This window comes from Choloepus didactylus, chromosome 4 (genome assembly GCF_015220235.1).
Source record: "Choloepus didactylus isolate mChoDid1 chromosome 4, mChoDid1.pri, whole genome shotgun sequence".
Classification (NCBI taxonomy): Eukaryota; Metazoa; Chordata; class Mammalia; order Pilosa; family Megalonychidae; genus Choloepus; species Choloepus didactylus.
This window is the reverse complement of record NC_051310.1, coordinates 115,026,292-115,051,770: the sequence shown is the minus strand read 5'-3', so window position 1 is coordinate 115,051,770 and position 25,479 is coordinate 115,026,292. Positions and strand designations below refer to the sequence as shown.

The 25,479-nt window shown below is 49.3% G+C and overlaps 3 protein-coding genes across 4 annotated transcripts in view; 2 read left to right on the top strand and 1 right to left on the bottom strand.

The window, feature by feature from the left end:
- Positions 1-5,323, top strand: part of SNX1 (sorting nexin 1) — a 34,009-nt gene extending 28,686 nt beyond the window's left edge. The window contains exons 11-15 of the mRNA XM_037833733.1: positions 163-368; positions 2,865-3,008; positions 3,548-3,628; positions 4,109-4,180; positions 4,885-5,323. Coding sequence (XP_037689661.1) covers positions 163-368; positions 2,865-3,008; positions 3,548-3,628; positions 4,109-4,180; positions 4,885-4,935 — 554 coding nt within the window. The 3' untranslated portion in view covers positions 4,936-5,323. The remainder of the gene's footprint in view (positions 1-162; positions 369-2,864; positions 3,009-3,547; positions 3,629-4,108; positions 4,181-4,884) is intronic.
- A 10,534-nt stretch (positions 5,324-15,857) lies between these two features.
- On the top strand, positions 15,858-19,195 carry SNX22 (sorting nexin 22). Its single transcript, XM_037833730.1, has 7 exons — positions 15,858-16,001; positions 16,355-16,438; positions 16,788-16,892; positions 17,387-17,481; positions 17,854-17,886; positions 18,085-18,152; positions 18,524-19,195. The coding sequence occupies exons 1-7, from the start codon at positions 15,927-15,929 to the stop codon at positions 18,643-18,645; spliced, it is 582 nt and encodes a 193-aa protein (XP_037689658.1). The 5' UTR covers positions 15,858-15,926; the 3' UTR covers positions 18,646-19,195.
- PPIB (peptidylprolyl isomerase B) lies at positions 19,166-25,098 on the bottom strand. Of its 2 annotated transcripts, none has more exons than XM_037833729.1 (5): positions 24,962-25,098; positions 23,985-24,098; positions 23,178-23,271; positions 20,088-20,272; positions 19,166-19,510 (listed from the first exon to the last, which is right to left on the bottom strand). In XM_037833729.1, the coding sequence occupies exons 1-5, from the start codon at positions 24,989-24,991 to the stop codon at positions 19,388-19,390; spliced, it is 546 nt and encodes a 181-aa protein (XP_037689657.1). In that variant the 5' UTR covers positions 24,992-25,098; the 3' UTR covers positions 19,166-19,387. The 2 variants fall into 2 exon arrangements, with proteins under 2 accessions (XP_037689657.1, XP_037689656.1); XM_037833728.1 differs by having other exon boundaries at positions 24,857-25,039.
- Positions 25,099-25,479: the final 381 nt, after the last annotated feature.

The window sequence follows — 25,479 nt, the reverse complement described above, 5'->3', positions numbered from 1 at the left end:
TCTGAATACAGTTAATTGTGGCCTAAGTGACTAGGTTGCTGAGCCCTGAGTTGCCAGTCATGCAGGTGGGAGCATTGTTAATACATGCCATGCAGTGCCAGCTGCCTTATCCTGTTTCTTTGTGAGATCAGATGTGCCTCTGCTGTCTTTCCCTCCTTCCAGAGCTAGCGCTTAACACAGCCCAGTTTGCAAAGAGTCTAGCCATGCTCGGGAGCTCAGAGGACAACACGGCATTGTCACGGGCACTCTCCCAGCTCGCTGAGGTGGAAGAAAAAATTGAACAGCTCCACCAGGAACAGGCCAACAATGACTTCTTCCTCCTTGCCGAGCTCCTGAGTGACTACATTCGCCTCCTGGCCATAGTCCGAGTAAGCTTTTCTTTCCTTCCCTCTTTCTCCTCCTTTCAATTTTAATTCATCTTTTCTTTGCTCTCCCTGTTCCCAAGAAAGTTTCATCCCATTACAGCTAGTAAATAGGTATAACCTTTTCTACTCCTAGGAGAGAAGGTATCCTGTAAACAAAAGAATGCGTTTAACTCCTACCTAGCTCACTGAGCCTTTGAGGTCCACAGTCATTTTCCTGGAGGCATTTGGAGAAAAGATCCCTCTTGAATTTCCATATAGGTTCCCCTTAATATTAAAGCTGAATGGTGCCCTCAGTGATCCTGTCTTCACAAGGCTTTATTACAGATCTGCTGTTTTAGCCCCCTGGAGCAGTGACTTCCTTAATCCTTTGTCTTTGCCTCTTTAACAGTGAGCAGTGACTTTGCTCTTGTGAGAGCTCTTGCTGGCTTCCACTTGTGTCTCTAATGTGGGCAGTCAGGTGACTACATGTAACTGGCTTGGCATTGAATGGAGGAATGTGGCCAGGGGGCTGAGAGAGCCTGTCACCAAAGCCCTTCATGTGCTATGCTGACCACGGTGGTAACAACACCACAGCTTGGCCCTAGGGTCAAGCACCTCACCTTTTCTCCTGATGACCACAGGCATCTGGTTTTCCATGAGCTGTCAGAGCAGCCAAGGAAGCTGACTGGGTAGTGGTATTAGCTCTTGTATAGCGTCTCTAAGACAGAGGAAAGAGCCAAGAGGAAGCCTGGCACCTGCCCTAAAGGGCCAGAGTCTGCCCTTGATTCGGCTTGGGGCCAGAGTCTGCCCCTCATTGGGCTTGGGACCAGGATGTGTGAACCCCTGAGGTGGAGCAGATCCCATGCCCCACCCCTGCCCCATATCCCTACCAGGGAGCTCCTGCGTTGTGTCAAGAGCTGAGCTGCTTCCAGGGCTCATTTCCTCCATGGTGAATTGCTCAATACAATCTATGAGATTACTTATTATCCTCTCTCTGCTGTTCGGTTTGCTGCTAAATCCAGAGTGAAAAGACGCTTGAAAAATAACCTGCTGTGGAATTCTTAGAACTGGTCAATCTTCTTAGACTGGAGAGCCATTCCAGAGAGGAGCTCTCTCTAGGGGAAGCTCTCAGAGAGTAGCATTGTTTGGGGTCTTTTCTGGAGAACAAACTTTTTGGATATGACCTCCAGGCAAGGTGAGCCAGGTATGTGCAGCGTGAGCTGGTATGTACAGGGGTGAGGGAAGCCTAGCCTAGAGCTCTGTTATGCTGGGCCTGGGAAAGCATGCCTTAGAGCACAGAGCTGCAAGCTGGCCTTCTCTCAGAGACCTTTCACCTGTCCACGTCAAGATCATGAGCTGGTGCTGGGATTGGAGAGATGAGGAGATGTTTTTTTTCCGCTCTTTGCTGACCCAGTTAGCTCAATGTAGGCTTGACTCTTACTTGGATATGAGGTCACCCTTTACCTAATCCTTTGACACTGAGGTGTTAAGAAATTGCACAGGAGCAGGAGCAACATTGCTAAGGAAGGTAAATTTGGTGGCCTTGCACTCTTAAGGTTCAAGTTTCATAAAGACCTGCCCTAAGGAGACCTAGAAAACATACAAAGAACTTTTGCAGGGAAGAGAAGCAAATGGAACAGGGCTGGGAGGGCTCTGTAGGTCAGCTGACTTCAGGCCCAGATCTTTGAACCAGGCTGCCTCTGGAAACAAAAGCAAGTGGGAAGGAAGGAGCTGTGATGGTTTAGTTAGGCCTACAAGTGTATTTCCTGGAAATAGTGATTGTGGTTGAGACATAGGGAAAACCAGTAGGTAGACTTTGAGGAGCTACTTGGAAGCCTTTGATAGCCTAGGGCAGGTGAATATGGCTGGAATAAAAGCTGTGTGTCCCCATGGTGGTTTTAAGTGTTTATTTAAAGCTCTGTTAAGCTAATCCTGTATGCTATTTGGGTATTGGTTTAAAGGTTGCTTCCTCCGATTGGCCTTCTCTGACATCTCGCAGGCTAACCAAAGTCCCAGTTTGATGTTATATTGCCGTGTCTGTTTTCTTAGTACTCTGCACTGTTGTAATTATTTATTTCTAATTACTAATGATTTCTTTTATTAGATTATAACCTCCATGAAACTGGGACTGTGTATGTTTCATTCTACTGTATACTACCTCTTGGTCTGTGGTACACACTCAGAAAAAATGTTCAGATTTGTGGGGCTGCCTGATCTGAGGGAGGCAGTTTGGAAGCCATAGTTTTGAGCATTGGTGTCAGGCCACCTACTGTACTCCCAGCTATTCACCCCTAGGAGTAACATGAAGCAGCTTGGTACTGGCCAGATGGAGGCTTGAAGAGGAACCTTACCCAAGCTTGTCCTTTTAGACATTAAACTTTCCAGTGGTACACTAACTCATGGCTGCAGAACCTGCTCAGTCCTTCCCTGGCACAGCTGGCAGGAGATCCTCCCTCTGGGGCAGAGCCAACAGAGCTTCTGAAGGGCTGGTTGTGCTCTCCCTTTTCCTAACCACCACAGGCTGCCTTTGACCAACGCATGAAGACATGGCAGCGTTGGCAGGATGCTCAGGCAACACTGCAGAAGAAGCGGGAGGCTGAGGCTCGGCTGCTGTGGGCCAACAAGCCTGACAAGTTGCAACAAGCCAAGGATGAGATTGCAGAGGTGAGTCCTCCAAGACAGCCCAACATGGCTATGCTACTGGCTCCTGAATGAGCCCTGATCTCATCCTAACCAGATGCTTGGAACTGCACAGCAGGTAGGAAACCTTATTGAATCTAAAGGGCTGTAGCTGCTGGGGAGGCCTCTGGGAATGATTTGCCAAATGAGAATCTGAGGGTGGAGTCCTGGCATGAATCTTTAAAAATCTCCCTAGGTAATTCAGATATGCCCCACGGGGGTTCTCTGGGGTTCCCAGCCCTGCTGCTGAGTACCTAAACCAGAGGCTGCTGGAGTACCAGGGCTTTCTTGGAGACCATGCTTTGCCTGGGGCAGCAATATCTATGTTCTGGCCAGCCCTAAAGTGACTGTTGGGTGGACTCTGACTTAAGTACCAAATTCCATTATGACATCTGATCTTAGCCAGAGGGACTGACAGACTTAATGATCAATTGAGCTCTCATATTTAGAATTGGTATGCAAGTCTAAAGGTTTAATAATGAAACCATAATATTAAATGACCCCTTCTTTGCTCTGTATTCCAGTGGGAGTCTCGAGTGACTCAGTATGAAAGGGACTTTGAAAGAATTTCAACAGTGGTCCGAAAAGAAGTGATACGGTTTGAGGTGAGAGAGAAGATCCTGCCTCTCACTTAGTGTGCAGTGCCTGTTTTAGTAGTATTGTTGGTTTTGTCCAAGTCTGTTGGGTAGAGAGACAAATGGAAGTTCCAGTGACTTGGCAGTTATGAGCAAGTGAGGCCTTCTCTGGTATGTGTGTACGTGTGCGTGTGCGTGTGCGTGTGTGTGTGTATGAGGCATTGACTGTCCTATACTTGTTGGACCAGAACAGTTAGACACAAAACAAAGCTTGCGACTGCCATATACCCTCCAATTCCCTATCCTTTTTCCTCCCTTCTTCCACCCCTGCCCTCTAAGAAAGCCTTGCAAGGCTTGGGAGAGGCTATTTGGCTGGAATTGTAGCCAGCCAGCTGCGGGTTCTACTTTCTGAGGTGATGTTCAGCCTTGGTCATCATAAACAACACCATCCCATCAAGAAGGGAAGGAGCAACTGTCTAGGTGGTCAGTATAGAATCCTATCTCCTATAGAAAGAGAAATCCAAGGACTTCAAAAACCACGTGATCAAGTACCTTGAGACACTTCTGTATTCACAGCAGCAGGTATGTGAGTATGATGACCTTTCTCCTCTACTGCCTGCTCCAAAGGTCAGCTGCCTACTTGGGGTTTTGATGACAGGGTGGGCTGGTTCTGCTTCTGAGGGGCTGGGACCTGATATAGTCAATAATTGAAAGTAGGCCCTGCTGCTCTAAGATGGAGCATCCAAGAGGGTTTTTTCCTAAGCAGAGAAACCCAGCTCTGCTGCACTAATCCTATGATGACTTAGTTTTTGAAATGAAACCTGTGTCTTCTCTCCCTGTACTTTTTAGCCTTTGAGTGGCCGCCCTGTGGTATCACCTAACCCCCTTGAGGCGAGGCCACAGTCAGTACCTGGAACAGTGGCCCCCATTGTGAGGCACTAACTGAGCTGGGCAAAACTGTAGCCTCTGCAGGGATACTATCTCCAGAGTGGATCCAAGACTGTCTTTAGAGACGGCCCTTGAATTTGGGGTTCAAAACTGATGCTTCCCTCAGTCTGGGAGTGGGGGTGGATTGGTGGGGGGAGGGCTGCCTAGCCATTCTGTCACGGGTTCTGCTCTCAGCTCAGTCATTTCCTCACTCAGCCTCAGCTTCCACATCTGCTCCGCAGGCCTTTGGGTGGCTGAGGCACTTGGGTTGCACCATGACAGGCTTGCTCGCTCCCCTTCCACACTCAGGCTCTGCCACTAGATGGGGGTGCTTGCTTACTGTCCCCACTTCTTTGCAGCTGGCAAAGTACTGGGAAGCCTTCCTTCCTGAGGCAAAGGCCATCTCCTAACGGACCAAGGACACCAGAGCCCACATGCCTGACGCTGCCTTTTTATACATGTCCTTCTCCACCTCTGATGGACCCCAGTGATGCATTCTGCCTAGCCTGGACTTAACCCCTTCCACCTTGCCCCCACAACCAACCTGTCCCCAGTCACTAACCATACTTCATTTAGCTTCCATATATATTTTCTTACCTAAGAGAATAGTTTCCTGCTTTAAGCAAAAGACCTACAATAGGTGGTGGAATTATAGAATGGGGTGGGGTATTGATATAAATATATAAATACAAATGTATATTTTTCAGGATGTGGTTTAGGAACTGGGAATAACGTTTTCTGTTACTCCTGATGGTGCCATGAAAAGATTATGTAATAAAATATTTTAAAATCAGGTTACATGACTCAGAATGGTGGTGGTTTTTGCTTTAGGCTGGGAGCAATTGGGAAGCAGGTCTGGAATACTAGCCAAGAAGTTGCCCATGTATAGTAAGTTTTTTTCCACAGGCGTTCACAAGTGTTGCTGCTGCTTCCCTCTGGAACTGGGGCTTTTTTTCTGCACTTAACCTCAGCTGCCTGTTGTGAGGGTTTCTTAATCTGTTTAATTCTTATCCCTACTTCTTTAGGATATTATTATTATATGATATATAATATTCTCCAGCAAAGGAGACAGACTTTCTATTTTATTCCTACCCTTTTTCCCTAGGTTGCCCAGGGCTCTCTGAGTCTTGCCTTCTGATTGCAAAGTTCTGTACCTCTTTTTGCCAACCATTAAAATGGGTCTGCAGTAGACTTGTTCATGTTAAGGTGTTAAGGACCTAATGTGTTACCCCCATCGATGCAAGAGCTTGGCCCTCTTCCTCTAGATAGGATAATTCAAGAGCCCCTAAACCTTTTGAGTTTCAAAGAAGCTTTACTGTTTGTGCCCATAGGAAACATTCTAGCAAGACCCTCCCACCCCCACCCTTACTCTTGAATGTTGTAAGCACAACTGACCTCTTCAAACTGGTCTCTGAGCTGCTATGGCCAGGGGGGGCCCTGGCTTCAGATCAGTCATGCTGTGTTCCCCCCTCAGCCATGTCCACAGCTGCTTAAGCTGCACTGGTCCGGCTTTGCAGACTGCGTGTCATGGGAATTTTGCTATTCCCAGCCCCCTGCCAGACTCAGCAACAACAGAACCCACCACCCCAAAGATGCCCCTGCCTGAGGGGCTCCAGGACCTGCTCTATCAGTTCTCTTTGGTGAGTGGTTAAGGCTTGGGGGAGAGAAGCCTGAGGCAAGAGAATCCAGTAAACAGTACTGATTTCCAGGACACTGACTGTCCTCACACCAGGGGAAGTACCAATGCTGGCAAGTGTATTTTTCAACAAGTTAATTTTTTTGGAAAAAGTCACACAGTCTCTCTTCACACACGCACACACATCCCCCCCACCATATCCTTATTATCACCTTTGATTGTATCCTTGCAGTCTTTTAAAATATACTTTTACACAGTTGTAACAATATACCCATAAAATGTTTTGTACCCTGCTTTTATCATTCAACATGTATATATGTTATGAGCATTTTTTATATTGTTATGTCTCTTCACAAACTTTATTTGTAAGGCTCTGTAATTTTAAGGCTTCCAAGGAGAGACTGTACCATAATTCTAACTCATCCCTTGTTGTTGGATTCTTGATTTTTCTGATAACTTTTAAAATTGTAATATAATTTCAGACTTACAGAAAAGTTGCAGGAATGTTACAAATAGCTCCCATATAACTTACCCACATTTACCGAGGGTTTTACGTTTTACCCCATTTCCTTTATCATTTGCTTTCTCTCTGTTTATGTTGTTTTTTTCAGAATCGTTTAACAGTAAACTGCAGACATTGTGTCCTTTTACCCCAAAATTTCAGTATGCATTTTTTCAAGAACAAGGACATTCTCTTAAAAGTTATAACTTATAAGTACAGTTATCAAAAGCTGGAAGTTTAACATTCATGTAATACTGTTATCTAATCCATGGCTCATACTTACATTTCATCAGTTGCTCCAATAATGTTCTTTAAAGCTATTCTTCTTTTCCTGGTGCAGGATCATGTGTTACATTTGGTTGACTCCTTGGTCTTCTTTAATCTGAAGAATTCCTCAGCCTTTCTTTGTCTTTTTGACATTGACATTTCTGAAGAATACAGGCTACTTATTTTGTAGAATATGCATCAGTTTGGGTTTGTCTGATTGTTTCCACATGATTAGATTAGAGTTTTACATCTTGGGCAGACTATGACAGAAGTGATATGTCAGTGCATTTTCATTTGACGTATAATATCAGTTGGTCCCCTTAACTTTGATCACTTGGTTAAGTTGATGTCTTCCAGTTTTCTCCATTGTAATTAACCAGTAACTTGTGGGGGAATACTTTGAGATCATGTAAATATTTTGTTCCTCATTAAACTCTCATCCACTAGTTATAGTGCCAATTGATGATGAGTCTTGCTGAATCAGTTATTACTATCAGATAGACCAATGTGATTTTCTAACTACATAATTCCTTCTACATTTATTGGTTAGCATTCTATTTCTAAAGAAAATCATCCCTTCTTCCCATATGTTAATCTACTGTTCATCAATATAGATGCATTGATTTCTATTTTACTCAAAGTTACAATCCATTGCTTTGATTTATTTTGAGTCTCAAAACTCTCCCAGACTTTAGTAGCCTTCTTTGTCTTTTTGATGTGTCCCCATAATTTTTTTTGAGCACTTCCCCCCTTTTTGGCATAATGTGTTCTGGCATAATGTGTTCCAGCTCTGAATTCAGCCATTTCTCCATTGAACTCCTGATTCCTTTTAGTGGAGAATGGTATTTAGAAACCAAGATCTGAATGCTGAATGTGCTCCTGGCTACTGGGGTGCCATCACTTGTAGGCTCTCAGCAGATAAAGCTGAGAAATTATTAGTTTGAGATAGATAGAAATAGATGACGGATAAAAAATTAGGTATTAAAAATCATGAACTCACACTGATATTTCCAGGCTAGCCTGCTGGGATCATTGGGATCCCTTTTTTCCATATTTATGGTAACTCTTCTCCAGGGGGACTTAATTTTTAAAATTGCTTCTTTGTTTTATTCCATCTAGTGAAGGGAATAATAGGAACACAAAGGGAAGAAGGAACCATTCTACCTAGGGACTCAGGAGGGAGCAATTCATGGAGAATGCGATGCTTCTCCACTCAGTTTTAAGGACCAGCTCTTAAAGGATGAAGAGGTGTTTGCTCCTTCTGCTGGGACCAATCTGCCTCCCTTGTCTGTCAGGCAGTGCAAGGTACACATCTGGAGAAATGTAAGTGGCTCAGTGTGGCCGTAGTTAGGTCAGTGAGGTGGCTCATGGAGAGTGATGAGCAGGAGCCAGACCTCTCAGTGCCTGATACCGCTCATGAAGTATTTTGAATGTTTCTCTGTAAGTGTGGGAACGCTGCTGGGAGGAGTTAAGCAGGAAATAACACGGTCACATTTGTGATTTAGAAATATCAGAAGGTGTGAGACTGGAGGCAGGGGGAGCAGCCATCATGGCCATCCATGAGCTGAGGAGGGCAGTAGTAAGGGGGTTAGAGCTGAGAGGAGAGGTTCGGGAGGTGAAGATTGAACCATTGGGATCTGGTTACTGATTTGAAGAGAGGCCCAGAGGGAGGAGGGCTGGAGCTAGCATGGTTTCATGCTTGGATGTTGGGGTAAATGGTGACACGAGAGACAAAATAAGTTTGGAGTAGAGGGGAGTGGAAGCAGTGGGGACAGGGAGAACTGACTGTTGTTTTAAGAGCCTCCTCAGATTGGGGGTGCAGGGCAGGGTTAGAGGTAGGGGAAGTAGTAAAAGGAGGCATTGTTTTATCTAATGGTGGAGCAGACTTGAGCATATAGTAAGATTCAGAGGAGAAAAAGAATAACCATCAGAGTCACATCTGGGAGAAAATGCATTCGAGAGCACAGGAGGATAGAGTTACTGTGATCTGAGGGACCCCCACTGCTGAGGCTGCAGGAAAGAAATTGTAGGTGGAAGGATGGCAGAAGAGTGAAGGGTTGATGCTTGATAATTAAAATTTCCATATAGATACTTATTTTGAGTCAAGTGGTTTTGAGTAGAGGTGTGGAAATGAGTCTCTACTTCCCCTGCTTCCCTTTGGGTTCTTTCCTCAAGAATCTCTGAGCTCTGGAGCCATGAAGAAGACTTAGAGCTGGAGGAACCCCAGTCCTCAATGTAAATATTCAGTGACTGTATAAATGAGAGAAGTGGAAATAAGATAGGAAGTGTCACATCCGAATATTTGTAACTTCTCAGCTCTTTCCAGAAGATATTCATTCTGAATGCATGATAGAATCCTAAAGAAAACGAAGAATGTCTTTGCAGAAATGCACTTTAAAGGGAGAGAAAATGACAGAAATCTGCAAAAGATGGGGCCAGGAGGTGTGTTGAGAGAGAGGATGGTGATGGTGAGCATGCTTAGGGCCCACATGAGGTTGAAAATCATGGATTTGGATGGGGCATTGAGTCCCAAGTTCATGGGATTCTCCCCACTAGTACGCAGCAGTGGTGTGGGGGGTGGGGGGTGAGGGCAGGGATGCGGGAGTGGAAAGTGATCCATCCTGGAGCAGAGAAGGACACACAGCTTTGCTGTAGCTGGCACATGCCTGAGCTGTACACTTTGGAGATGCTGGCTAAGATTCTTTGCTCCGGGTTTGGGCAAGGTCAGGCCTAAGCTGAGATTTAGAAGTGGGTAAGAACAACCCAGCTCTGAATTTTGAGCCCTGGGAATGGTGCATACATCACCTGCCAATTTCTTGTGATAGCAGTTGTGATTTTATGTTGGCCCTCTCTACCAAACTATCAGTTTTCTGAGGTCAAATGTCTTTATAACTCCATATCCCCTGGCAGAGGTTTGGGCTTGTAGAACAGATGTCAAATGGATAACTGTTGAATGATTTTTCTCCATTTGCAGACTCTAGCACCTGGCATTCACAGCTTTCTGTGAGGGGACCCTAGCTCACCTTTCCCTGTTTATCTCCTAGACCTTTACAAGAATGTCTGACACCTCATGTTGGAATCTAATTCCAAACATGCTCATTCCTTTCTCACTTCTATGTGGCCTTTGTCAGTGCTGGTCTTTGTGCCTGAAATACTGTTTTTCAGCCCCCGTCTCTTATTATCTATCTCAGAATGATACCCTTCTGAAACAGACATTCTTCCACACTGGATGGGCGTGTAACTAAAAGACATAGGGGTGGAGGGCATTTGCCAGTGTGATCCCGTTCGATGCTTCCAGTAACCAAGTCCACGAGGATGACTATCCAAAGATGCTCATCATAGTATTGTTTACAAAAGGTCCACCAGGAAGGGATTAAGTGAATTATGGTACAACCATACAAGCAGATATTATACAGCCATTGAAGACGAAATATAGCTATATTCATTGCTATGGAAAGCTATTATATATTTTTTGAGTCAAAAAAGCACAGTAAAGAATTGGCTATGATCCTCATTTATATAAAATTATATGAGAAGGATGTTGATTGAATTGTTATCTATGGTTGCCTCTAAGGATGGAATTTTGCATTATTTTTAATTTTTATACCATTTTATATTGCTTGATTTTTTTTGTATTATCTTTATAATCAGAAAAATGTAAATAAAGCTATTTTCATTATGGGAAAAAAAATCCAGTGCATCCTTTGAGGCCTACTTCATAAGTAAATTCTCCAGGAAGGTTTCTCTGATCCCACTCCCCACCGCCACCCCCAGACTGGAGTGGGAGCCTCAGGTGCCTCCTTTAAACCTCTTTGCATGGTACTACTATCTTTCTCATCATCCTTTGTCATTATCTTAAACCTCTAGTCTTTCTCACCCTTATCTTCAAGATGATCTCATTAGCCTCCTGGGCACTGAGCTCCTTAAGATCATGGACTGTGTTGTTCCTACTCCTCTTGTTGCCCTCCTACACCAAAGGGGGCTGCTCCTCAGCTCCAGTCGATTATTGTTGAGTGAGCCTTTGGGTCCACTGAGTCCAGATCTTGGGATTTTTCAAAAGATCCAGAAATCTTGCTTAACTCACGGTTCAGTAGGCCTTGCTGTGGTTGGCAGGATTGGTGTTTGGTGCTCTAAGTGGGGCCTGTAGGCTGACAGGTGATAGCCACCCACCACCCACCCTACTTCTCCCCACCTCAAGCTTGACCCAGACTTGTCTTCTCCTCTTTGGCCTTTTCTGTGTGGAAATGACCTCCAGGCTATGATAACAAGACCTCTGAGGGCAGAACGGCCAACCACAAGGCTGCTCAGAGGAGGCTGGCTGCTTAGCCTCCATAGGATGCATTTTGGGGCCAGCTAAACTCCACAGAAAAACTCAATCTGAGATAGGACCTTTCCCTAAAGAGATGTGGATTGTTTTCAAATGACTGCCCCTTCCAAGCTGCAGAGCTATGAGCTTCCTCTTCCAATATGAGTGGCAGCAATTATGACCACAGGGACCAAACCAGCAGGTCTCCCCTCAGGGGAACATCGGCAGCCTCACCAGAAAAAAATGACAAGACACCCGGCAACTAGGAGGCTGTGCAGGGTGGGTTGCAGCCTGGCTCTGACAGCCCCCTTTCACTCCAGGGCTTAACAATGTTTATTTATTGTAAGAGCTGCCATCTGTTAAATACCTACTCTGTGCTAGGCACTGTGCTCAGGGCTTAAGACGTTTCTAATCCATGTTAAGAGACTGCAGCTCAGAGAGCCTAAGCAATTTGCCCAACATCACACCCCGAGCTAAGACTTGAACCCATTCTGCTTGACCAGCTGTCTGCCACATCATATTCCACACAATCCAGACAGGGATGGACAAGAGGAATCTAGACCTGTTAAAGACGTATGAGCTTTGGCCCCTGTGAGATAATCTCTCCAGACATGCACAGTGGGTTGCCCAGTAGTATGAGCTGAAACTGGAAGACAGAGCAATAGCTTCAGTGAGTAGCTAGAGACCATTAGAGGCAGACACTAACCCCTCTCCTTCCAGCCACTCCAAGGCTAGAGCGAATCTGGGGCACCTCCATTCCTGACCTCAAGGCCTGAGGCTGAGGCCTCTTCTGGCTTCTAGCTAGGCTTTCCTGTTGTCCTCACTCCTTGGTCCCATGACTTTTCTTCACAATAAACTATTACTTAAGGATACCGAAGTAGGTCTTTGTTTCTTGAAACCCAGTGCCGGGCACACAGAGGGACCAATTGGATGGTCAGTTGACAGATCACTCTGAGGGGTGTTAGGAGTTGTTATATCACCAGAAAAATCTCCCTGGAAAGCTGGGCTGCCTTGGTTGCAAGGTGGCTGGGGTAGTCTCTGCCAGTTCCCCTTGGTTTAGCCCTGGGTTGTGTTGTTGAAAGTAGCTGAGCTGCCTCTGTCACATCTGGGCAGGGGGCAGGTGGCTTCTAGTAGTGACATTGCTGGCTGGAGCCTGTCTGTCCCCTGGAAAGCAGGTCACCAGCCTGCCCTGGGCCAAGGTTTGCTTTTAGGGTTCAGACAGGATACACTTGTCAGAGGTACCTTCCTTAATGCAGCTCTTTCAAGAACCCACTTCCCTTCCTCATCTCATTTTTCTCTCTATAAAATGAAAGACAGGCTAGATCAACAATTCTAAATGTCTTAGCAGCGCCATTTTTTAGACATCTTGCACTGAAATCCAATACTCAAAACAGAAAATCTTACACATTTATTTCAAATTTATATTTATTTGGATTTATAAAATGTACTTATTAAAATAATCAGTAAGAACTATGAGGCAGTTTTGATAAACAGCATAGTTACTGATATACATCAATCTCTGCTTCCAATTATTTCTTCACTTTTTTTTCTTTCGTTTGCACAATATTGAGAAAATCAGGAAAATCCTGATCACAGAGTTAGAAGTGGAAATAGTTTATAATCGAGTTTCTTTTTCTGATTATTTATTTTGTAAGCCAACCTTGCAATGTCAGGATACTGAAAGAAGAGTAGCAGATTTTTTTGTTTCAAATGAAGTAATATATTAGGATGAACCTATGTAACTGCCACCATCTCACTGTTTTTGACCTCCAAAAAAAAAAAAAAAAGCAAATTCATATAATTCAATCAAATAATAGCTAACATTTACCGTGTGCCAGGTCATGTGCTAAACCCTTGTTAAGCATGAACTCATTTGGTCTACACAGCAACTCTCCATTTTACAGATAAGGACACAGGCTCAAGGGGTTGTCCTCGCTGAGACAGCTCCCCAGGAGGTTTGGCCCCTTCCCAGGGCAGACCCGCCCCTGGCCCCACCACTGCTGGGTGTACTGGCCCGGAAAGAATCCAGCCTCTGTGCCCAGCAGCTGTTTGTTTTCTTAATGGGGTTAACCAAACCTGAGCAGCCTCTGCAGCCTGGTAGGAACTTGGCCAGTGAAAGGGGGCTTTGTGTGACTGCTATGGAAGGCGAGGGGCCAGAGCCAAGGAGAAAGCCGCAGAGGAGCCAACCTGCGTGCTAGGCTTGGTGAGGGCTGCCCAGCCCTTCCTGCTCTCTGCTCAGGGCTACCCTACTGGGTAATGGTCCTCATCTCCAGGCAGCTAAGGCAGCTCCATGGCTTAACTGTGGGGCAAGTATGTACCCAGGGCTCATGTGGGAGTCAACAGACTGGTGTCTAACCCTAAAGGTCAGAGGTGGCTTCCAGTTATTTTCCTCCTGAGGGCCATCAGTAATCCCTGCTCCCTTCTTGCCTTCCTCCCAGGCCTTCTCTATCTTCCCTGGAAGTTTCTCTATCATTCACTCATAGAGTTTTCAATCAACAAATTTTTTGAATGTATACTAGCTACTAAGCATTATGGAGGCAACCACTAACAAGACAGACCGTATCCTTGGCTTGATGGTGCACACAGTCAGGGGAACAAAGGGAGACAAAAAACAAATGATAATTACAGATAGTATTAAGTGCATAGAGTAATATGATAAGGTGGTCAGGAAGGAAGGCTCTTTGAGGAGGTGAATTTTAGACTGAGATTTGGAGGATGAGCCCCCAAGGTGAAAAGTCAGGGGAGAATTTTAAGTAGAGGAAACAGCAAGTGCAGAGGCCCTGAGGCAGGAAAGAGCTTGTCAGGTTTGAGGAACTGGAAGGTCACTATGATTGGAGCTTGTGTTCAAAGGTGAGAGGGAAAGAGATGAAGGCTGGGCTGGGTCATTTAGAACTTTGTAGACTGTGGTAGGGAGAGTAGGTTTAAAGTGCAGTGGGAAGCCATTGGAGGGTTTTAAGCAAATGACTTGATGACTGTGCTGCTGTATGGGGGAGGGAGGCAAGAAAAGGGAGAACCATTAGGGGACATCGCAGTTTTCCAGGTGTTAAGTAGGGGTAGACAAAAAGATGTGTGATCAAGAAGTCTAGAGGCCCAAGGGTCCCAGGGGAGGGCCCCTCGGTTAGTAGGAAGTAGGGGAGGATCCGTGGGCCAGTGAGAGCTGGGTCACTGAATGATGGGTCCCTAAAGTGTCAGGGAGGAAATGAAACCCCAGCACTTCTCTTCATGGTGGGTCATTTCTCTTCCGGGGGACCACACCAGGATCCTGGAAGTTTCAGCTTCCTGATTCTGGGGCCTGTGTGAGATAAAATTTGGAGGGAGAAAGTATAGGAGATAGTAATGGTGAGAGACCTGCTTGCTCACTTTGGGTGTCATCCTCTCACCATTTCTGGGGGCAGAGGGAGGCTGGAGATCTGCTGCTGCTCAGAAGCACCTCTGCACTATCGGGGAAGGAGTGACTCAATGGCTTCTTTTCCTCCACCCCCCTGAGAGAGGCACTTTGTTTCCTCCTTGATAACCTCCACAAACCCCCCAAGAAGACAGGGCCTGCCCCCTCCTCTTCCAAGGCCTTTGTGGGAGGAAGTCAATGAAGTAGAGGACGAGGACCCTGCCATAGTGCAGCTAAAAGGGAGTAATTCCCTATAACTGAGAGAGGTGGGGGCTAGGAAAGATATGGGGGTGGCAGGAGATGGATTAAAATCTTGTCACATGCCCAGGAAGATCTTGCCCAGAGAGGTGGAAACAGCAGCCTGGTGTCACTTCTCACAGTCCTTCTCTATCCACTCTCCACCCCCATCCCCCCCCAAGCCCATAAATCAAGCTGCCAATTAACACCCACTCTGCTGAAAGTTTAACATGGATATGTCACTCAATTTTCAGTCTCCTGTGGGAGGTATAGTATCCTTATTTTGCAGATGAGCACAGACAGGTTTACAAAGTTCCAGAAATCCAGAAACCCCAAACCGGAGCCTGGGTCCTTAAACTGCCTCTGCCCAGAACACTGGGCCTGGAGCTGGATCAAGCTGAAAGATGAAATGGGTGGTTGGATGGATGGATGAATGGAAGGAAAGATATGAATGGATGGAAGGGCTTGACTGTATTGGGATGGGGGTGGGGTGGGTGTCAAAGCCGGATTGGATCCTAGCCTTACTCGGGCATGGCCCCACTCCAGAGAATTCCCTGGTTCTGGCCCCTAGGGCCAAGCTGGAAGTGGAGTGTAGGGGATAGGGACGGCCCTACCCTGGGGAAGGGTCTGAGGAAGGCAGGTGAGGCCCCTGGTTGGTGCCCAGGGCAGGGCGGGGCCTGCTCTCTCCCCCAACCCCTCTCCCGCCGCCGCCCTTGCCTCGTGCCCTCAGGCCCTTGTCCTTAATAGGCACTTGACAAAGAGGTGAAATTTTGACTCGCCCGCATTCCTGGCTGTCACTGGACGCTCAGTAAATGTTTGACAGACGGATGACACTCCGCCAAAGGTTCCCCACCCCCGCTGCAACCCCTGTAGGGCTCAAGGGCTGCGCTTGGCTCGGCCGCCTCGTGCGCTCTTTAATCTTCCCGGGACAGGACCCCGCGGCGCCGGGGAACGCCCGGGGTGGGGCCAACGGGGCGGGGGCGGGGCCTGCCGCGCCAAGGACTGCTGTCTGCGCCCCGGGTGCTCCCGCTAGCGTCGGGCGAGGACCTGGAGAGGGCGCGGGCTGGGATGCTGGAGGTTCACATCCCGTCGGCCGGGCCTGAGGCCGAGGGGTCCAGGCAGAGTCCAGAGAAGAGCCACATGGTGAGCGGGGTACTGGGCGAGGAGGGGCGCTGCGACCCGCCGCGGGATTTCCCAGTTCCGAGCGCAGTGGGGACCCCGCGCCCAGGGCTGGGGCGTCCGAGCATGGTGGGCCAGGATGTCTGGGGAGAAACTGTCGAGGGTTTCGGGGCCGCTTGGTCAGGACTCTTGAGGGCCCGCACGGAACAGAGGGGCGGGTCCTCCAGCCCCTCCTCCCGTGTGTGGAGAGCGCGGGAGGGTCCCGGGGAAGCGGCGGCCGCTTTGTGCCTTTCGAGCGCGGGAGGGTGGCGCGTCGCCCGGGCGCGGGTCGTGCTGTGCCCTCACGCGCGCCCCCGCCGCCCGCCCGCGCCCGCCAGGTGTTCCGAGTGGAGGTGCTGTGCGGCGGGCGCAGACACACGGTGCCGAGGCGCTACAGCGAGTTCCATGCGCTGCACAAGCGGGTGAGGTGGCTCCGACGACAGAACCAACCCGGCCCAGTCCCTCGCCTGCCCCTGGAGGGCGCAGGTCCTGGTCACAGACCCCGCCGCGGGCTGCGGGCCCTTGCGGGGAAGTCGCAGGGAAGCAGGACCCCTCTTGACCGTGCCCCTGCACGACCTATGTGCCCTCGGGGATTTGGAGGGCTTGGGGCCTCCCGCGCCGGTGCCCCAACCACCAGTCAGCCGGGTGGCTCCCAGGGTAGAGCCCAAGGGTGGGGCGCAGGGAGGACTGGGGAAGGCTCTTGGCTGGGATGGAGTGGGCTTGAGAGCTCAACCGGGGGAGCCGTGACCGCACCGCGATAACCTCTGGCAGATCAAGAAACTGTACAAAGTGCCCGACTTCCCCTCAAAACGCCTGCCCAACTGGAGGACCAGAGGATTGGAACAGCGCCGGCAGAGCTTGGAGGCCTACATCCAGGTATGCGTGGGGCACACTCGGTGGCCCCCGGCCTGCTGGACCAGGACAGAGAGTTTGGGGACAAGGAGAGATCCACGTCTTGGGCATGTTATTCACTACCCCAAGCCTCAAATTTCTGAACAGTAGTGGATAAGAACATCCCTCACTGCACTATTGAAAGGAACGAGGTAACCAGGAGGGGGGTCTTGGTTCAGTAAAAGCGTTTGTTTCCTCTTGAGGAGGTCCTGTGCTGCCCTTATAATGGGGATGTGGGGTGGGTGTCTGGCCAGCCCCAGGGATGCGAGATTTCAGGCTGGTCTGGCTTCATGAATGTACATCCTGTCAGTCATGCAGGACCCAGTGCTCAGAAAGGATCAGAGCTCAGCTTAATGTTCTGCTCTCACTGCCTAGAAATTCTTAATCATTTTTGAAAAGGGGCCTTGCATTTTCATCTTGTGGTGGCCCATGCAAATTACCTAGCTGGGCCTGGTTACCTGTCCTCTCCCCCCCTCCAGGGCATCCTGTATCTGAACCAGGATGTGCCCAAGGAACTACTGGAATTCCTGAGACTTCGGCACTTCCCCACAGACCCCAAGGCCAGCAGCTGGGGGTGAGCACATACAGGGGCTGTGACTTGACATGGGAGAGGGGCCAGTGTTGGGGCAACAGGTGTTCTCCGCAGCAAGCAGATGAGGAAAGCTTTTGGAGGCCCAGCCTCACTCTCCTTCTCACATCTGCAAGGCCCTAGCCTGGTTCTTCCTCCTGAGACATGACCTGTCTCATCAGCTTTCTTGACCCTTTGGTGGAGGGGCTGTTTTCTGGTCAGGCTTGGTTACCCCAGCTGCCTCAGGAACTGGGATTGTTATGAAATAGAAGCAATGGTCTCCTGTGAGGTGAAGTTCTGGGATTCTGGGTTTCTACCCCTTCCTTAGGCTCCCAGGAGCATCCCCAGGTAGCTCACCGGCCTCTCTCTCCTTTTCAGCACCCTTGGGGAGTTCCTGCCCAACGACTGCAGGCAAGTCCAAGCCCCTGCCTGCGCTGAGCTCCTGCTGCCCCCTGGTGGCCTGTTTTCCTGTTGGTGCCTCCTGAGCCCAGTTCCCATTCACCTTTTCCTTTTATGGCCCCTGGTGATGGCAATCCCTAGCGTCTAACCCACGTAGGACACTGCTCCGCCTCCCCTCACTCCTCAGTTCGTGACCCTCTTGCCTCCCAGCTCACAGCTGCACCACCGGCCCGTCATCAGTTTCTGCGTGGATCCCTACATTTGCAGCTCCTCCCCAGGTGAGGAGGTGCTTCTGAAGCCATTGCCACCTGCAGTCTGTTTAGGGCCCCGTTGTCATGGTGGGGGGAGTACTTGCCATTTCTCAGCTCCCAGGACCCCTACGCAACATGTCCCTCCTACTGTCCTTTGGGGTCAAACTTGCTCCCTTGCACCCTGTAGCCTTTGTGTGGGTGAAATAAGCTTGGCTCTCCTGGTCTATAATCCTTAGCAGCCTGGCTTTACCAAGCTGACGTGAACAGACTGTGATCTGGGAAAGCCAAGGCCTCACTTGGGATGGCCAGCTGTTACCTGCAGCCTTGACAGGGGCTCCTGCTCCCAAGTGGGGCAGAGTCTGGGCAGGAGCTCAGGGAGTTTTACTTCTATGCCACAGAGCCTCTGCCCAGCGTGGTGGTGAATGGTGTGCTCCAGGGCCTCTACAGCTTTAGCATCAGCCCCATCAAAGCCCAGCCAACAGCTGCCTGTCACTCTGCTCCTCTGCCATTGATGCCCTGATCAGGCCAGCGGCTTTTGGGCCACCTGCCAGGAGTCACGTGCCTTAGTCCTGAGTCTCATATAAGGCATCAAGGTTGGGTTCCCCTGTGGCCCGGGACCTGGGACTTACCCACCCACCGGGTTTTGCCCAGTCTCCACTCGGGGCTCAGAACTCAGCCTGCAGTAGTAGCTGGGGATGGTACTCATGTGCCCTTAGGGCCCCAGGACCAATAGAAGATAAGGAATAAAGGGAGAAGTCACCTTAGAGACAGGCTATGGAAAGGTACAGGTGTATTTCTTAATCTAGACTAGAATACAAATCTAAGCCAAGATGGGTGGGTGGGGGAAGGTGGTTGGGAGGGGGGCAAAGGTTGAGGCACAGTAGTTGGCCAAGTTTAGAAGCAAGGGACAAAAGCTCCTGTCTGACTCTGTGTAAAAGGTTCAGGCAGGACCCTAAGGAAGGGGCTGGCATCCACTGCCACAGGAGAATCCCAGACATGGTGGGGGGGAGTACTGTATACCCAAGAACCCAGCCCACATGCAGGTTATAAAAAACCCACTTTTTCATTTATTGGTCAGCATTGGTCAGTTTGTTACAAAATTGGGCCCGTGGGCTTGTGGCATTTGGGGTCATGGGTCTGCTCCGTCAGATGCAGCACTAGGGCCCGTGCAGCGTGGAGCCCTGTGGCGGGCTATCTTCACCCCCACGGGGGCAGCAGTGCCCGCGACGATGGTCACTCACAGGGAAGAGGTCCCTGGGGCCCTACTCCTTGGCGATGGCAAAGGGCTTCTCCACCTCGATCTTGCCACAGTCTGTGATTATCACATCTTTCAGGGGCTTGTCCCGACTGTCTGTCTTTGTGCTCTCCACCTTGCGTATTACCTCCTGGGAAGAAAGGCAGAAGTGGAAGGGTGAGGTGGGGCAGGAGGCCCACCACTCAAGAGAACTAGGCCCCCAGCATGTGGCTCAGGAAGGCTGAGACCCACATCTGATGTCCGCAACATCGAGACACCAAAGTTCTAATGGACTCAGGGCCAGGGAAAACCCGGTTTGGACAACAAGGGATGCAGCAGTTTTGTTCCCTGAAGTAAGACACAGGTTGGGGTGAAGAGGAGGAAGGGGTGGCTTTCAGGACATCGTGTTCAGCTGTCGCCTGTACAACTCAGGGGAGGGTGCCAGCACCTCAGTGTCTAAGTGAATGATGGGACGAAGCTTCCTGTAGTTGTGCAACCTCAACAAGGCCTCCTGGCTGGGCTCTGCCTGGGTCTGGAAGGGTTTAGAATTTGGGGACATTGAGATACAGGCTGTTTATTCTTGATTCCCCTCAGGTTAGTAAACATAAGCACAAGTGGTCTGGACTTGTAAGTTAGATTCTCTTGGGAATTTATGGAGCTTCGCCCCAGGGTCTGTGTCAGATCCTGGTAAGGATGGCCCAGGTTGTGCCCCAGCCTCCAGAACTCACCATGCCCTCTAGAACTTTGCCAAACACTACGTGCTTGCCGTCCAGCCAGGATGTCTTGACCGTAGTGATGAAGAACTGAGAGCCGTTGGTGTCTTTGCCTGCATTGGCCATGCTCACCCAGCCGGGTCCATAGTGTTTCAGCTTGAAGTTCTCATCAGCGAAGCGTTCGCCATAGATGCTCTTTCCTGGGAAGAGAGATATATAACCTGTCGGTCAGGGGAGCTGGGTTGGCCCAAACAAAGCAGATCTTTGGCATAAGGATTCAAGCAAGGGACTCAACCTGTCCAGGCTTGAGTGGAGTCCAATGACAAAAAAAACCTGCCCTGTTCCTGTCCTCTGGCCCTAGAGCCCAATCGTACTGACTGAAACCAAATAGGACATAAGGCCAGGCTAGTTTAGTGAGCAGCTCCCATGATGGATTACTTTGAGAGTCTAGTTTTATGGCCTTTAAATAGGAACATATCATCAGCTCTACTCCCAGTTATAGCTGAGACCTGCCATGGAGGAACTCTGGGGAAGAGCAGTGCCATGCAGGATGGGGTTCGGGGGGTGGGGGTGGGGGGACGACAAGTTGGGAAGGCAATGCTCCAGAAGAGGAGGACTGCTGTGGTTAATCAGCTTGTCTTCCGGAGAGCACAGAAGATTCTGAGGTAGTTGCAGGGCGGAAAGCAGGCAGAGATGGGTGGGGAGGGGCAGGGAGAGGGGCTGTCATTTGGGTGCCAAAGGATTAAGAGCCTCTCGTCAATGATAAGTATAAAAGGTGACTGAATATATGAAATATGTCCATGTGGGGTTTGGGGGCCAGGGTACGTGAAAAAGGGAGCTGAGAGCAGATCTCTGTACCACTTCCCCAGTTTCTAAAACTGGTTCCAGGTGAAAGAGTATGACAAACCAAGGGCTCCTTGGTCCAAAAGGTTTGGAGAAACACTACATTCTTCTTTTTCCGTTACCTCTTGGAGAGTCACACTGTATTAAAGGCCCTGAGAAATCCAACAATAAACACATTTTCTATTTTACAGAACACCTCTCCAAGTTATTTGCGTAACTGTTTCTTCCTCAATACACCTGTTTTCATCCTATCGCTCCCGAGAATGGAACCAGGTTGGGAGCGTCCTACTGACACTAACCAAGACGAGAAAGGACTGATTGTACAGCAGGTGGAAAGACTGAAAACCAAGAATCACTAATTAAAGGAGGCACATGTCCAAGGGATTGTGGGACGGGACTTGTCTCCCGGCTCCTGCTGCCTGATCCTTCCATGAGGAAGTCTATCCAGCCTAGTCGGCTTCAGGCCACTTCCCTGGCTGGTGGGGGTGTGGGGGGGGGTCTCAGCCTGTGCTCCACCTCTCACCCCTACACCTCCCGCCACTGTGCAATGAATGAATCTCAGCTGGGGTGCTGCCTAAAAGCCTCCCCATTTGAGAGTCCTCTTCATAAAAACCAGCTGCAGGATTTCCATTAAATTACTGCTATCCAGAAAATCCCAAGTCTACACCCTTAGCTCCAAACCACTTTCTCTCAAAATACAATGAGTTCCAAACTTAAATGTCCTTTCCATTCCTGCTACCCCCACTGCAGTAATGGCTCATACTTAGTGTTAGCAGTGCTGTAAGCATTTTACAGATATAACAACCCACCCTCTCAGGCAGGGGCCTATAACCCTATTTCACAGATGAAGAAACTGAGGCAAAGAGACATTAAAGGCACCCCAGTTAGGAAGCAGCAGAGCTGGGATTCAAACCAAGGTGGTCTGGTGCTCAAATCTCTGCTCTCACCCTTGGGTAAGGCTCACATCACCCTATCCCAGAACAGGTGCACCAATTCCCTATGCAGTCCTGCCTCCACATCCTGAATCCTGCTACGTTATTTTCCCTCAGAAACCTTTGCAATTGGGTCATCCTCCTGCGGATCCTCACCCCCTTCAGGACAAAGCCCAGGTTTCCTGGCCTGGCCATAACCCACCTCTCTGAACACCGCCGTCTCCATTTCCTCCATACCCCCAGATTCCGCCAAGCTCCTGCCACACAACAGAGGTGGGCTCCCCCCTTAACCATGCCTCTTCTGTGCCCATTCAAATTCTCCCCATCTGGGACCCAGTTCAAATCTTCCTGCACAGCCCAAGGCCATTTCCTGATCATTCCTTTGGCCTGTGATTGATTTCTCTGCTTGTAAGCACAATGGCCGGCTCTCCTGAGCACTTACCACAGGCCAGGCACTCAGCACTCAGAATCTCATCTCGTCCTCACAGCACCCAGACTGTAATCACTCTCATTTTATAGAAGAGGAAACTGACTCTCTGAGAGTTGCAGTCACTTGCCTGAGGCCATAAAGCAAGAAGGTGGCAGACACTGGATCAAAAGTGTGTCTTGACTCAAAGGGTTACAAGCTCTTTGAATTATTAACATCTGCTTTGTACCTTCTTTTCCACTGTTGCCTGTAGCTATTACTTAAGTCTTGTACTGTTACGCAGCTTTCATAGTTTTTTCCCCCTAGTTCTTCCCACCTACATGATAAACAACTTGGGGACAGAGCCTATGTCTTAAAAACTACTACAGCCTCCTTATGAATTTTGGGTATTGGAAGTAAATGGGAGCTACTGCTCCACTCATCTGTGCACCCACCCCAGAGCCTGGCTCAGTAAATATTCATCGATAAAGTGAGCTGGTCTGACGGAGCAGGAGGCTGTATGCTGGAGGACAGTGAAACCTGTGATTACCACAGGGTATCTGTCTGTCTGTCCTATCTGTACAGTAATGCAGATGTGAGAGTCAGTCAGAGTGGTCTCTGGTGGGAGACTGCCAAGGAAAGAAATTTCTACCACCCTGGCTGGGGCTTCCAAAGTGGCCCACACAGGCTTTGCATGCCTGGCCTGGGTTCGCCTACACGTGTGTCTTTATTTTGTTCCCTTTCTCTGCAAGAAAAAAGTCACCAGGCCTGCTACCCGAGAAAGAGCCTCTTATGTCCATCCAACCCCTGCTATTACTCTGTCTGCTTTGTACTGGGTTTCTTGTACAAAGAAGGATACAGCTGGTCTCCCCCAATCTGGAGACTGCACTGACAGACTCCTCTGCCTAGAGGAACCGAGGTTACCTCCAGTGCCATCTCCCCGGGTGAAGTCTCCGCCCTGGATCATGAAGTCCTTGATCACACGATGGAATTTGCTGTCCTTGTAGCCAAATCCTTTCTAGAAAAAGGGATAGGAAAGTGATGAGTAGGCACTAAGCACCAGGTAGATATCCCTGCTTGCAGGAATCCAGCCCACAACTGCTCATGGCAGACATACCACTGATGGCCAGATTCATCATTCAACATGCTACTGAGTGATCAGTTACCATGGGCCATACAGGCAGCACACAGATCCGGGAAAGGCCAAGACTCCATATTCCTCTGCCTGGTAACATCCCAGAGTCTAAACAATTCTATAGCAGGTAATGCCTCCTTCTTCCTCTCATTTCTTCTAATTATCAGAACAGACGCAAGAAAACTGACCGAGAAGAAAGGTCATCTGCTGGCCCAGTGGAGACGTTAGGATACAGACTTTCTTAAACAAGCACTAGTCTTTCCTTGAAACCTTGGAAGCTCTGGGGTCCTTATTCATAGGAGAAAGCTCTGGTGCAGTGGTTACAAACCACTTTCCACAGATATGGTTGATTACTGCAGTGTCTTAAGGATGTACAAATTTCTCAAGAAAACCCTAATTTCTGGATTCAATAAATTAAAAAAAGAAACTCATTACATAAGACAATACTGAGTTCCCAGTGTTAGAGGCCAACAGGCAGTTGGTACTGGGGTGGGGGTGGGGCTACCACTATAGATGGGACACTCTGCAGCTGAGTTTGCTGCCATTGCTACTTGCCAACTTCACTTGAGTTGTCTACCGTGGTTCTAGCCACTTACCTCTCCTGTAGCTAAGGCCACAAAATTATCCACTGTTTTTGGAACAGTCTTTCCAAAGAGACCGATGACCACCTGGCCTACATCTTCATCTCCAATTTGTATATTAAAGTACACCTGAGGAGAAAGACCATTTCAAACTTAGACTCTTTAAAGGGGTCTTGCAAGGGAAGTGCGGTGGGGTCGTGGGGTAGGGGGTAGGTAGGAAGCTAACCCGAGGATGGAAGAGAATACACAACCATATTCTTTCTCTTTCCTGCTTTAGAGGAGTGATTCTGAGTCTGTGTTTGGTGGAGTAAAAAACCCCAAGAATCTAATGAAAGTTAGACTCTTCCTACACTCTCCTTAGATTACAGGGAACAATCTTTGCTCTGCTCAGATTTTAAGAGGTTAACATTAAAACAAAACCAAAACCAAAACATAAGGAAGGGAGCCCAAGTTCACAAGCAATTTGCTGTGCTTTGTAAATGAAGTGCTAAATTTGGCCTAAGGAAAGAAAGGATTCCGAAGTTGGCAGACATCTTTCATCATTTCCCCAGCACTGAGGAGAAATCGCAAAAAGGCTGAGGATTTCTGAGGATGACAGTGCCCGGCCCAGCTGGGCATCCTAAGCTCTATTTCCATGAGGCAGGGGCAGGGCAGAATGATGTCGGGGAGAGTCCGAGCCATTCTCGGGTCTGAAAGGGTAGGACGGCCGCGGCGCCACGAGGCAAAAGCCGGAACCCAGGGAAGGGCGGAGTCAAAGCCAAGGACACGGCGGCCGGAGCTCCAGATCCTTAAAAGCGTCGGGCACCAGTGACCAGCCGCGCCGAAGCCGGCCCCCAGGCAGCTGAGCGCACGCCTTGTCAGGCGGGTCGGGAGAGGAGAGCCTGGACCTTCACAGTGACTTTGGGCCCCTTCTTCTTCTCGTCGGCCGCGGAGGGCCCCGGCAGCAGCAAAAAGAAGACAGAGCCCATGATGAGGGCGGCGGCGAAGAGCACCTTCATGTTCCGCTCAGAGAAGCGCAGCATCCACCGCGAGAGGCGAGTGCTGCCGGGACAGCCAAGGGCCGGAAGAGGGTGGGGACGCGGCGACTGGGGCACCAGCACCGCCACCGAGAGAGGACCGCGGGGGGGGGGGACCCAGGACTCCATACGGCCTTTTAGCAGAGACCGGCTCCGTTTCCCCCCTCTTGGTCGGCGCTGGATAGTAGGTTCCCCTGCGGGGCGGGGCCCGGCTCGCCGTCAAAGCCTGCGGAGACGCGGGCTTGTGGGTGGCTGCCACGTTATTGCTGCCTCATTGGACTCCAGCTCGTGCACTCGCACCAATAGGAAAGGGATCAGGGGAAGGAGGCGCCCCTTCAAGGAGCGCGATGGTTGGGTGAAGAGACTACAAACCCCAGGATGCGGCGCGGCGTTCTGCGACCCACCCTGCCTCTTCAGATCATTAGGCATTTGGCGTGTTTGTGACTGACTCTGAATGTGGGAAGTCACTGTGCCTGGATAGACAAAAGACGCTT

Excerpts from the sequence above, each read along its gene's own strand:
- PPIB (XM_037833728.1), bottom strand. The coding sequence starts at position 24,991 with ATGCTGCGCTTCTCTGAGCGGAACATGAAGGTGCTCTTCGCCGCCGCC. Across the intron at positions 20,273-23,177 it reads CCGGGGAGATGGCACTGGAG|GAAAGAGCATCTATGGCGAA; the intron begins GTAACCTCGGTT and ends CTCTCTTCCCAG. Across the intron at positions 19,511-20,087 it reads GCAAAGTTCTAGAGGGCATG|GAGGTAATACGCAAGGTGGA; the intron begins GTGAGTTCTGGA and ends CTTTCTTCCCAG.
- SNX22 (XM_037833730.1), top strand. The coding sequence starts at position 15,927 with ATGCTGGAGGTTCACATCCCGTCGGCCGGGCCTGAGGCCGAGGGGTCC. Across the intron at positions 16,439-16,787 it reads TCCATGCGCTGCACAAGCGG|ATCAAGAAACTGTACAAAGT; the intron begins GTGAGGTGGCTC and ends AACCTCTGGCAG. Across the intron at positions 18,153-18,523 it reads CATTTGCAGCTCCTCCCCAG|AGCCTCTGCCCAGCGTGGTG; the intron begins GTGAGGAGGTGC and ends TCTATGCCACAG.